Raw genomic sequence first — 13,358 nt, forward strand, 5'->3', positions numbered from 1 at the left:
GTGTCGCTCTCCCACCATGTCCATGTGTTGGCCTACCCAGAAGCTCTCTGAACCCTGTCTTTTTGGGTTTTTATTAATGTTTCATTACATAGACATAACTGATTAAATCATCAATCACTGGAGATTGATTCAACCTCCTTCCCTTCTCTCCTCCCCTTCCTGTTGAACTTAAAGTTCCAACCCTCTAATCACAAGGTGGGTTCCTCTAACAATGAGCCCCCACCATTAGGTGTGGTTCAAAGTCACCTCATTAACATAACAAAAGACACGTTGTGCCATTCATCAGGCAGGAAATTCCTAGGATGCCAAAAACAGAGAGGAAGACGGAATATATATTTATTATAAATCACAATTATCACACAGGTGCACAATATAATGATTTGATATTTGTGTATATTGCAAAATGATCACCACAATAAGTCTAGTTAATATCTATCACCTCACATAGTTACAATTTTTTTCTTGTGATTTGAAATTTTAAGATCTACTCTCTTAGCAACTTTCAAATAAATAATACAGTATTATTGACTACAGTCACCATGCTGTACACTATATCCCCATGACTTACTTCGTATGTAACTGGAAGTTTGTACTTTTTAAACACCTTCACATATTTCACCCAGGCCCTCATCACCGGCTTCCAGCAACCACTGGTCTGTTCCCTATATCTGACTTCAGGTTTGTTGTGTTTTGTTTAGATTCCACATATAAGTGAGATCCTATGGTATTTGTATTTCTCTGACTTATTTTGTCTAGCATAATGCCCTCAGGCACACGAGTAGTTTTCTAACAGAACAAATCAGTTGGACTCCAGGGAAGCCCAGTGGGAGCCCACAGTAGTCAGTGAGGCCCAGATTCTACACGCGGACTGCAGGAAACAATGGCAGCAAATAAACTAAAGTACAAGTGGGAGACTATTTAGGCAGCAAGTGTCAAACAGGCTTCAAACAGTAAGTTCCGCACATCAAAGAACTTACAGTCCTTTACATCTCTTAAACCAGCAGCCACCTCCCTGATCATCCTGGTTTGGGTGAGTCCTCTAGTGTGGCAAGATGCTAAGCCAGACCACAAGAACTCTATTATAGTCCAGGGTCCGTATTTTATGAAATAGGGGCCAATGAACAATTTAGAAATTGAATCATCATGCAAAATGCAGCTACAAATGAAAAAATGGAGGACACTGATATTAATAGTGCTTTTGCCAGTCATCAACAATTATATGGCTGCAAATATAGGTAGGTACCCTAAAATGATGAGTACCAGATGAGTCAGATTTTAGACAGAGGTTACGTAAAACACCAATCCTATAAGGAGACAAAGTGCTCTCTTACGGCTCTGAAATTACTCATCTACCAGGATTTCCAGGTACACCAGGGAGGGCAGGGGACGGAACAGGCCATTATGTCCTTCATCAGGAAAGCATATTCCCATGTGGGATTTCCCATGGTCCTGCTAATTCTTGGTGTGAATCAAATAGCAGAGCTTGCCTTAATGCTCTCTATCTCTCTCTTTTTCTGTTTGTTTGTCTCTCTCTCTCAGGCGATACAGTAAACTCAAAAGTCTGGCTAACAAAGAGAATGTCTACATGTTCCTTGTAACATGGAACAAAATGATATGGCAGGCTATCAAGTGTGGGAGGAAACCAAGTCCTCAGCAGCTTGTTGTCATTTTAGATAACAACTCAAGACGAGAATCTGTCAAAGACAAAAGGGAAGCAATAAACAAGTGTAGGCTCAAATTCTCCCAGAATGTGGTAAACTTAAAAATGTAAGGAGGTGGGGGTGCCTGGGTAGCTCAGTGGGTTAAGCGTCTGACTCTTGGTTTCAGCTCAGATCATGATCTCAGAGTCATGAGATCAAGCCCCACGTCAGTCTGGCCCTGTGCTCAGTGGGGAGTCTGCTTGAGATTCTTGCTTCCCCTTCTCCTCCCCCCCCCCATACACTCCCCCTCCCTCCCTCTCTCTCTCTAAAATAAAATAAATAGAATCTATTAAAAAATATAAGGAGGTGAAATTGAGAAATAATTAGGAATTACTTATAGTAAACAGACTACTGAAATAGTTATATATTCTTTTAAAAATATAAATAAATATAGTTTTATTCAAGGAAACCATGAGTATCTCTTATATGAGATTTAACTGACTTTGTCCTTTATCAGAGTGGAGCTCTCTACCTTACCCTTAAGGTTGTCGGCTCTGTGTTTTTTATTCACTTAGCTTTGGTCAGAAACACATGTTCACATGTCACCCACTACTCTTATATCTAGTCTTTAATTCTCTTTTATTTTAATGGTGTGGGCTGGGATGTAGGGGCCATATCATGCCAGAAAAGTTGTGGGAAGTAGAGGGGAAAGAAAGGTGACAGGAGCATCCCCACATCATTGTGGAATGGTAATATCTTCAGAATGTGATAGGCAGTAGTATGCCCAGGATGTTATGTAGGAGAAAGAATGTCCAGCACAACAGTTTGGGGAAACAGTAGTTAACAACATGAACGACAGTAGCCAGTATTTATTAAATAAAAGCATATACTAGTTTTGTATGTGTGTTCATGTGTACACATGGTGCATGTGTATTTTCTCTAATCTTCACAGCTCTTTAAGGTAGTTATTATTTTTCTTTAACAGATCTTTCTTTAATAGATGAGAAAATTAAGGATCAGAGAATTTAAAAGCTTACTCCACGGTCGTCCAGCCACTTAGAGGCAGGACTGGAATTCAAATCTATATCCCTATGTCTCCAAATGCTCTATGTTCATTACGTTCCTTCTCTCCAGGGTAAAAGAGGGATAATTTCAAGACTTGTGGTCATTCATGCTGTTTGCGTGTTTCTGCTGTTCCTTCTTCTTCCAGGCATGTTGTAGGATTACATGTTCCCATCCCCTCTGAATTTAGGGTGGCCAGATGACTTGTTTTGGCCAGTGAAATTTGGGAAAAGTGACATGTCACTTCTGGGTAGAAAATGTAAGACCCAGTGTGAAATTTGCCACGTCCCTTCCCTCTGCTGCAATAATTGTGTAAGTATAGGGCAGCTTCAGTACCAGGTGAACTGGGTGAGCACCTTCACCCCTTGCTGGAAACAATGAATGCACTTGTTGTTTTAAGCCTAATCTACCTTCTACTGCCTGACATAAAATCTTACTGTACGATGACAGCAGAGGTTATGCTGGGTATTCAAGAAATTGACTATAAAGAAGTCAAATTCTGAATAAACCTGAATTGTCTATGTAATATATTGAAACCCCCTTATGGCACTGTGAGAAAAAGAGGGTTGTAGAGGATGTTTTGGTTAGCTTTAATTTCATGCAAGAGTGAGGTTTAAAGGGATGAGAATTAGCTACTGGTACAGCCAAAAACAAATTCCCTAACAAGCTGGGGCATGATGAGGTGCTACATGTAAGGACAGTCCTGACCAGCTGTCACTTAAACATACACAAATGGCTTCAAGTGGGAATAAGTGAGAGATAGTAAAGCTATATTAAGACTAACTTGTTACTCCTAATGGGAAAAAACAAGTAATTATACAATTAATGGGACAGTGGTATTGCCTTTGGTTACGAAAAACTGTATCTTTTTGTGCATTCATTTATTCATTCAATAAATATTTGTTAACTATGTATAGGAAGGTGATAAAAAATCACTATTACATGCAAGAGTCTATTGCACATACACTTTTTATAGTGACCATCTTGAGTAAGAAATCTGAAAGACCTTTCCTTATATTATCTGTGCTATATGTTCCTTTTAATCTGGCCACATGCTACTTTTCCAGTCTCATTTTTTTCCCATTGTTCCAAAGATTGATGGTCCAAGCAAATCAAATTTTTCTCGATTTCCCAAAGTTTTTTTTTTTAAATATGTATGCTTAATCCTTATATTTGTACATGTCTTCTCCCTAATTCCACCCAAAACCCAATTTGTTCATTCTTCAAGACTCTACTCAAACTTTCTGTCCTCTGTCTCATCTATTTATTCACTCATAACACAAATCCCCACCCACTTTCTCTATGCAAATTTCTGGCTCCTTTCTCTGCATTCTCATAATAATTTCTGTACCTTTTTTTTTTTTTTTAAAGATTTTATTTATTTATTTGAGAGAGAATGAGAGAGAGCACATGAGAGGGGGGAGGGTCAGAGGGAGAAGCAGACTCCCTGCCGAGCAGGGAGCCCGATGCGGGACTCGATCCAGGGACTCCAGGATCATGACCTGAGCCGAAGGCAGTCGCTTAACCAACTGAGCCACCCAGGCGCCCTAATTTCTGTACCTTTTTACACTAGCATCTCTCACATTTTATTATACTTACTATATTTGTTTACCTGTTGGCCTAAAGCTTTGATGGACTATGAAATTCTAAAACAGAGGACTACCATTTCACTCATCTTATATAACCATGAACCAGCACGGTGTCTTATACAAAGATGTTCAATAAGCATTTGTTGGATTGTTTCATGAATAAAAGAGTAAAGGAATGAAGAAATTTGAAGCTTCTTGGAGAGGTATTCCATATTTGTTCTACTTTGGGATGCACAATAATTATTGAATGAATAAATAAATGATCTCATATAAAATCATATCAATTACTCAAAGGATAAGTACTCAGTATTAAAGAATAATGATGAACATACCCTAAATTTTATAAGTATTTTAGTTATGGCAATAAAATTTATAGTTTCAGATTCCAGAGCAAACTCTGAGCATACTTTTTATCAAGCAACTGTGTCTTTCAACAAAAATTTTATTTAGTCAAGTATCCACTGGGATAACCAAGGAAAGGATGGAGGGATCCACTATAAATATTGAAATTCATTACTGTGAACATAGCTGAGGAGTTGTTGCAAACGTATTTTGAAGAGCACAACAAAAATTATAAGAGTTTACCATAGTCAATGAAGACCTGACTAGATGTGAAACAGAATACATTGTTTTTTGTTTTTTAAGATTTTATTTATTTATTTATTTGAGAGAGAGAGGGAGAGAGAGACTGCAAGCGGGGTAAGGAGAGGGACAAGCAGACTCCGTGCTGAGCCCAGAGCCTGACACGGGGCTCAATCTCAGGACCCTGAGATCATGACCTGAGCCTGAATCAAGAGTTGGACGCTCAACTGACTGAGCCACCCAGGCAACCCAGAATTTGTTGTTTTTAATTTAAATTGTTCTTTAAGTTAAACTTCATGATAATCCCTCCTTTGAAAATTACTAAGTCCCTTATAATCACAATCCTTGGCACTGTGCTCATCTGTAGAGATAAAAAGGGTCAAGGACAATACTGCTTTCCAATCACCACAGGCTATTATAATTTATGATATTCAGGAACATTCTATGCCATGGTACTCTAATGTTAGTCACTCTATCTCGAGGATTAACTCACCCTCCCCTCCAAAGAAACTGAAACAGAACGAAACAAAATTCAATAGAAAATCAGCATAGAAAAGGAAAATGTTTACATTTTTATAAATTTCACAATTTAATTACAAAGCCCCACACTGGAGATCATTGCTACTCAAAGTAGCCATTTGCCTCCCTCAGGAATATGTGGGTTATGAGTCCTTGTGAGATGAGGAACTTGTAAAGCACTGCTTCCTGTACCCAGAATATCTTGCTTAAAAAAAAAAAAAAAAAGTCAGCTAAACTACAAAGTGTGCTTAGTGCCTTATTTGATTTATATTCTGGCTCAAGTTCTGTATCTCATGGTGCGTGAGTAACTAACAGTTCAAGGGCTGGCATTAGTGAATGGACCATACTTTGAATAGCACTTCATCTAGATCATAGCCATGATGATATGAACGGTGATATCCTAAGCAGTATTGTGCTAGGAAATTAATCCAGACCTCAGCTTCTTAGAAAAATAATAAAAGGAATGAAAACACATGAGCACAAAAGAAGCAATTTTTTTTTCTTTTCATTCATTCTGGAACTGACTTAAAACATTTATCATGTATTTAAGTTATTCCTTCTTTCCCTATGGTCTCTCTCAATATTAACTTTCCACTATTAAAAAAAAATCAAAAAATACCAAAACAAAAATTAAATAAGCAATCATAAAAGGAAAACATTTTTTCATAGAATTGGGTAGCTAGAAGTCCTTAAAAACCAGGAAACTGAAGTCTCTAAAAGTTAAGTAAATTAAATTTTGAAGGTCATTGTTTATTCGCCTTCTGGAAAAGGATAGCAGAAGGCGATAGCTGATGACTAAAACCACAGATCAGGAGCTCAGGATCCTTTTCTGGCTCCAAATCCACTTTATACTCAGAGCTGAGCTGGGTGGCCAACAAGAAGAAATTAGATGAAAAACATGTTATTCGGTTTCTTTTGTTATCCAGAGGTTAATTCATCATATGAATCAAAATATGTGCCACACAGGGTCCAAATCTGAGACCAAAACTGATAAGGTTAATAAAGAGACAGGGGACAGAGGGAGAGATCTCAGAAACTGATTCCAGTGAAGCAGACCAACTTTGTTGACAAGAAGTCCTTTTGAAGGTCTGAGAACCTGTCAGTATTCCTCTGTCACTCTAAAAGTCACAGTGCCCTTAATCATGCACTTGATTGATGAAAATTGAGGTCAACAAGCTCACCAAGGACCTTCTCTTGAGGAATAGTTAGAATGACAGGTTGCCAAGGTATATGAAGGCCATCAAGGAGAGTATTAGTAAATATATATTTTTTGAACTGGGTTCCATTTACAAGGGTGTTTTCAAATTGAACACATGAATCATAAATTATATACTTACGACTGTGTACTTCTCTAAAAGAATGTTAAACATCAATAAAAAATGGTTTTTTTTAAGGGCAGAAAATATCATGTGCCAGGCATATAAAAGATATTCTCGGTCATAGCGAGGAATGTCTACTACTTGTTGAATGAATTATTTGAGTGCTTCCCTTTTCATCCAAAAATGTATGGTACTGTAGGCTAACAATATTATTTATATTCTGATAATTTACCCCATGGGAAAAAATCAGACAAGTTTAAAAGGCACATGCACAAAGATGTGTTCTGTAGCTAAACATTGGAGCTACCAAGATGTCCATGAGTCAAGGATTGGTTAAATGGTAGAAGAGTCATGCAATGGACGATTCTGATATAATAAAAAAGATGACATTTTCTAATATGGAAAGATGCTGGACATGTATGGCTAAGTCAAAAAGTAAGCTTCAGAATAGTGCATAGTATGATTCCATTTTTGTAAAACAACTACTATAGCACTGCTACTACTACTAGGCACACATATACAATTTTAGAGGCATGCAAAAGAAAACTAAACTAAACAAGGTTATGCACCAAGTTAACAGTTTTTGTTAGCAGGTGATGTGGGTAGGTTTGTTTACATCCTATTTTGTGCATGTATCTGAATTTTGATACAAAGAAAATATATTGTTTTATAATCAGAAAAAAAACCAATAAAGGTGTTTTCATTAGAAAAAATAGAAATAAGGGGGTGCCTGGGTGGCTCAGTCGTTAAGCAGCTGCCTTTGGGTCAGGTCATGATCCCAGGGTCCTGGGATCCAGCCCCACATTGGGCTCCCTGCTCAGCGGGAAGCCTGCTTCTCCCTCTCCCCCTCCTCCTGCTTGTGTTCCCTCTCTCGCTGTCTCTCTCTCTGTCAAATAAATAATCTTAAAAAAAAAAAAAAAAGAAAAAATAGAAATAAAATTTAATAAGAGCATATGTAGTGAAAATGCAACTGGTTTTTAAGCCCAGAACTCTTTCTCCTCCCCCTCTTCCTTCCCTCCCCCCATCCCCACTCCTCCTCCTCCTCCTCCTTTTTTTGTACTGCATATAGTTAACAAAACCTTTGAAATGGTTCATATATACCTCCTCTTTCAAAGTTTAAGACTGTCTGGCTGAGGGGCGCCTGGGTGGCTCAGATGGTTAAGCATCTGCCTTCAGCTCAGGTGATGATCCCAGGTAGGGTCCTGGGATTGAGCCCCTCATCGGACTCCCTGCTGGGCGGGAAGCCTGCTTCTCCCTCTACTGTTCCCACTGCCTGTGCTCTCTCTCTCTGTCAAATAAATACATAAAATCTTAAAAAAAAAAAAAAAAAGACTCTCTGGCTGAGATAAAGAAAGTCAATCTGCCCAGTAGGGCTTAACCACTCTTTGTATTATAGTTGCATTTTATGGGCTATTGTGAATGTTTTCTTTAAGAAAAGAGAAGAGTAGATCCAGCTGCTATAATCCTGGCACAGGGAAATTGAAACTCAGTAAGAACCAAACCAGTTTAATTGACAATAGTTAATAGATTACCAGGCAGTTCTAATCAGTACCAGACTAATGTGTCAAATTAATCAGGAAAGCTGCTATTTTGGCTTTCCCTGAGGAGTGAATCTATGTGTTGAATGAATTGTCTTAATGTTTTAACTGGGGTGTAAGTCATCTTCCTGTCTTTCTGAATTTGAAACAGGTTCTTAAGCCATCTTATCCTTTTGTTTCCCATCAAAAATGGTATTCAGGTCTGTTACCATAAGTTACCCTGTTTAACAAGTATTAGAGGCTTACAACTTCCATACCCTCTCACTATTGTCTATAACAATATCAAACAATCAACAATATCAACATCAGTGGCATCAACAATCAAGCTCATAATGCAAATTATAAATCTGGATTGACTGATTTCCCATATAACTTAATAGATGAGAATTTAGAAGCTAGGAACTCAGGAAATATTAATGACAGTCTATCCTATTCCTGATATGAATTCAGAGCTTTGAAATACTGTCACTGTTTTGGCCGGGTTGTGCCATTTCATGCTTAGAGATACTATAACTTGTATAGGGCTACTTGGATATTCAGAATCTCCATTTTTTGTTATTGTTGTTGCCAAAAAAACTTAGACTAAACAGTGATTATTTCCTGGTTCCAAATGTGTACAGGAGCATGGATCCTATACATTAGGAACTCCTGAAAGAGGCATTCTGTGTCTTGAGCCTGAGCAACTCAGAACACTATATACCATGGACCCATCTGCCACAAATCAGAATCAGAACTGAAGGGGTCCCAGAACTTGGCTCATTCTCCTCCTACCGTGTATCTGAAATGGTCAGTGAATGCACAGATAGACTTCCTGAGTTCTAAATCAAAGGCTGGTCCACATGTGCATGTATCATGGACTTCTGCACCTAAGCCTGTGGCTTGATTTCTCTAGGTACCTCTGTTAGCTAAAAGGAATCCTGCGAACTCATGCACTTAGTTTGAGCTTCTTCTTTATTAGGTTCCCTATTCCATTAACTACCTTAAAGCCTTTTTATTTTTTAGCTGTCATTAAGAATAATAATATATAATAATAAAAGTTAAGCCTGTGATGATTTATATTGACATAGTAATATGATAATACAATAAGCTCCACACATGTCTATTTGAAGAAAATGGCATTCTTCTGCAACACTACTTTTTGGCTTCTAGTTTCATTTAACAGATGTTTACTGAATGGCTCATGGGTGCCAAGAGCCAGACAAGCGGGACCTACCCACTGCCTGACGTCAGGGCCTTTTAGGAATGTATTTTTCCAGGTTCTTAAATTACTATTTAAAAAACCCAAATGAACAAAACACAAAAATTCAGTCATAATTTTACATTTTGCTTCTCCCTAACAACAAATTAAACATAAAATTATTTAAATAAAGTCTACAGCTTAAAAAAAAAAACCTTAAAATACAAGTGCAGGGAGAAGAGCAAGCCTAGAGAAGAAGGAATATTAGCAAATGGGTTGAGACTAGATCTGAATAGAGGCCAAATCAGAGAGTTTTGCTTGTGATGGGTTACTCTTTCATTCTTAGAATAAGTGTATGACTCCACATTACTTAATGATTAGTATGATTAATCATTCTTACCAATCAACTGTCATCCTTCATCTGCCCTGATTAAAAAAAAAAAAACTCTTAGGAAACCTGCAAATAAATCCTCTGATGGATTTGATGCCACGTGTCATCACACCATTATTTATCTCTTAATCATAGACCTCCAATAAAATCTGTTGAATTGAAATAACAGCAGGGAAAAGGGAATGGCTCTTACCTTACATGAAGCTTCTTTAATGAGAACCATGAACTCGTGTCAAGCTCTTCAGAGCACTCTGCCTTATGTAAAGGAATCAAAAATAAATACATAAGCCAAATAATAAGCCTCAAAATCAAATCACAAAAATGTAATACCTCACCCATTTTCTGGAACTCAGTATTCTCAGAATACTTTGGAGGTTGGCAGATGGTTCTCCATCCCCACAATGCCCAGCATTTGAAGGACATGTCCTGTGGGAGTGGTGTCAGTGCAACTCAGTTACAAGGCAGACTCACTAATATACACTTCAAAAAGCAATGTGCATTAAGGGATCAACTAGGTGCTGATTATAAAGTGTGTGAGACCGTGGGGGTAGGGGCAAGATGCCTCTAAGCGAAATGAAGCATTTTAGTCACAAAATAGATTTAAGAATCTGTAGGAGATAGATTACAAATAAGCTAAAACACTCAGATTAGTTGCATACCATAAGCTAATTAAATACCTTTTTTTTTTTTTAAAGGAGGGTGCATTGGGCAGCAAGACTGCATTAAGAGGCAAACCTTTTTAGAAAGGAGTATCACTTATCTTGTCTTTTTTCCTGTTGATCGGCTGCTGACAATGAATCTAGAAAAATCTAAAGCAAAAAGCTCCCTAGGAGAAATATCTTGAGCGGTGGTCTCTCGGGTTGGCCCTGGGACGTAATCACCACCCATTCCGTGCCCTTTGCACCTGTACCGTGGACCCGACCAAATGCGATGGCTTTGAGAATGTCCAGAGCCATCGGATCCTACTATCCACCACAAAGAACCACCTAAGTACTTCAACACTTTCGCAAAAAATTTTCCAAAGGAAATTTAACAGGCAGAGGAAATGAAGGTTAAGAAACAGACCCTGCCTCCGGAGTCTGACACCAAACCAGCCTGGGCGGCCCCAGGCATCCAGCGGCAGAAAGCGCGCAGGTACAGCCCGCCAACCTGGTCCTTAACCAGATGTTTCCGTGAGTGAAGGGATCCTTCTGCTACCCAGAGCGGGCCACATCACACACCTCTCTCCTAAATCAGAACTCAATTTGCCCATAATCCACGCACCTCGACAGGGAAACACAGGATTCCAGTAGCTGGTGCGGTTTTCTAGTAGGTTTTTCCGGGACTCGGAAACCACCGCTGGGGAACGCAAGTGTTCAGCGCCAGGTAAAAACTTCCCTGGATTTGAAGCCACTAAGATGGGTGGAAAGACTCCTGCTATCACCATTAAGCTGCAAAGCAGGCAGTGTGCGCGTGGCGAGTGCCCAGATAGGCGCAAAACAGAAATGACCGCACATACCACAAAGGCAAAAGCAAACAGAATGCACCTAGAAACACGTTCTGCAAAGTGTAGAACTGTCTACACTTGCACAGAGGAATCAATCTTTGCAACAGCGGACGCGAGGGCAAATCCTCCCGGCTCTGTGTTCGGGACTGAAGCGGGTCATCCCGGGGCCACGGGCACTGCGTAGCCCAGCGAAGTCATCCCGACCATCGGGAAAGCCGACCTGCGGAGGTTGCTGGGGGTCATAAAGGGAGGGGCCGGCCGCAAAGGGGATAGATTCAGGGGAGTCCAGAGAAGGAGCCAAACCTCTGGGAGCCGGGGAGAGTCTGGGGCGGGGGTGGGGGGGGGGGGGGCGGCTCCGGAGGGAGTGGAAGCTCTAGAACTCGAGGCCGCCCCAGGAGAGGAGTCTGGGCGCTCCACGCAGAGGACGAGCCCTCCTCCAGAGCTCGGCACCTCGCGCGTCCCCGGCTCCCCACTCCTCTGCCTCCGCTCGAGGGAGGCTTCGGGAGCCTCTCACTGACCTGCGGGTCCGGACGCGCGGACCTCCCCGGCCGCGCTTCGGCACCCCGGGTGGGGTTTGGGCCGCGCTGAGCTCCTCGTAGGCGCCCCTGTCTCGGCGATCCGCGCCCGTGAAGCCGTCCGCGGGAATGTCGGGCTCAGCGTGCGGCGCGGGGCCGGAGCGCACTGGCGGGCAGCGGGCGCAGCTGGGGTGTGAGCCCCGGGCCGCGGAATCAGCGGGATCGTGGTCTTCCCCCCGCCCCTCTGGTCCGCACAACCAATGGCGAAGAGCCGGGCCCACTCCCCGCCGCCCCCCAGCCGCTGCTCTGGCTGGTGCTTGGCTCTAGGACAGCAGCCCCTCTCGGGCGAGGGAGGAGCTTGAGCCAGTGTTGGAAAATCTGGAGGACGAAGAGGCGTTCGCACAGGGAGCCCCATCTGGGGAAGGCAGGTGTGGTGTCGTTAACTTTTGTGTGTGGGGGGCATGGGGGTGCAGTTTCTTTGGGGACTCAGACCTCTCAGCAGGTGAAAGCATCTACTTTCTGCCAAGTTTCTTCCCCTCTTAAACATCTATTACGAGTCCCGCTCAGCCCCCACTCCAAACCTGGAGCTCCGGTCCATCACATCAAGTTCGGCTCTGAGCTGCATGAGGGCATCGCCCCATCCTCTGTTGAGCTTGGCCTCACACGTCTTTCCTTACAAGCTTTTCTCTTCTTTCCCCTCTGAATCCTCTGCCAAATCATCAGATGAAATGAATAGGATTGCAGTTCCATCACTGCCAGGGAAACGGGCAACCAAAGAAGTCCTTACTGGGTAACTGGCTTAGAGAGAGTCATAGACCTTAAAAGAACTCTGCGAAGGGAGCCTTTAACTGACAAGACTAACTTCGGTTACCAATCAGACCCATGATCTTCACTTAAAGACTCTGGATTCCTGTTTCTCAACTGATCATTTGATGTCTTCGGTCTCTTCTGCTCTGACATTCAACAATCCAATTGGCTCTCTGGCCTATTTGCCTGGTGAAGGGCTGAGCCCCTGTGAAGTGTTGGTATGGCTCCTTTTCCTCTACCCCTTGCTCCTTCCTGTCTTGCTGCATTCACCCCGAGCCCGGTCCACCTGTGGCTAGGAAAATGAATCATGCAAATCAATATAGAAGAATGATGCCCAAGTCTTAGTGACCATTTAAACTTGTACAAATACTCCTACTTACCAGTGCCCATCTCCTGGGATTATGCTAGTTGTGCCCATGTTCAGTCGTTCTCCAGAGACTCTTAGGCCCCCTTGGTAAGTGAGCAAAGGCTCTCTCGCTCCCTCTTCCTCCTCCAGAGGAATTACGGGTTTGTGTTCATCTTTTCTATGTGAATCTTTTTGTATCATCTAAAATGCGGGGCGGTGGAATGAGCTGCATGGAAAAACGGGGCGGGGGAGGGGGAGGATTCAGAGACCTGCTTCTCTCCCAACACATTTCCGCTTGCATTCTAAATTTGACTCGTTCATATGTCACTTTCATGAGTTTTGTTACATCTGTCTATCCCTCTACTCAATCTTTTACCTTAGATTTTT

General features: G+C 41.5%; 1 protein-coding gene across 8 annotated transcripts in view; it reads right to left on the reverse strand.

The window, feature by feature from the left end:
- Positions 1 to 13,152, reverse strand: part of SERTM1 (serine rich and transmembrane domain containing 1) — a 46,268-nt gene extending 33,116 nt beyond the window's left edge. For 2 of the 8 annotated variants that reach the window (XM_032403159.1, XM_032403158.1), the window contains exons 1-2: positions 11,822 to 13,152; positions 10,011 to 10,068 (exon numbers count right to left, since the gene is read on the reverse strand). In XM_032403159.1, coding sequence (XP_032259050.1) covers positions 10,011 to 10,068; positions 11,822 to 12,233 — 470 coding nt within the window. In that variant the 5' untranslated portion in view covers positions 12,234 to 13,152. Of the gene's footprint in view, positions 1 to 10,010; positions 10,073 to 10,152; positions 11,042 to 11,080; positions 11,557 to 11,821 lie in introns of those variants that run through there. The other 6 variants (XR_004299245.1, XM_032403160.1, XM_032403163.1 and 3 more) reach the window with 6 other exon arrangements.
- Positions 13,153 to 13,358: the final 206 nt, after the last annotated feature.

The sequence above is a fragment of the Phoca vitulina genome, unplaced genomic scaffold (genome assembly GCF_004348235.1).
Source record: "Phoca vitulina isolate PV1807 unplaced genomic scaffold, GSC_HSeal_1.0 scaffold5, whole genome shotgun sequence".
NCBI classification, from domain to species: domain Eukaryota; kingdom Metazoa; phylum Chordata; class Mammalia; order Carnivora; family Phocidae; genus Phoca; species Phoca vitulina.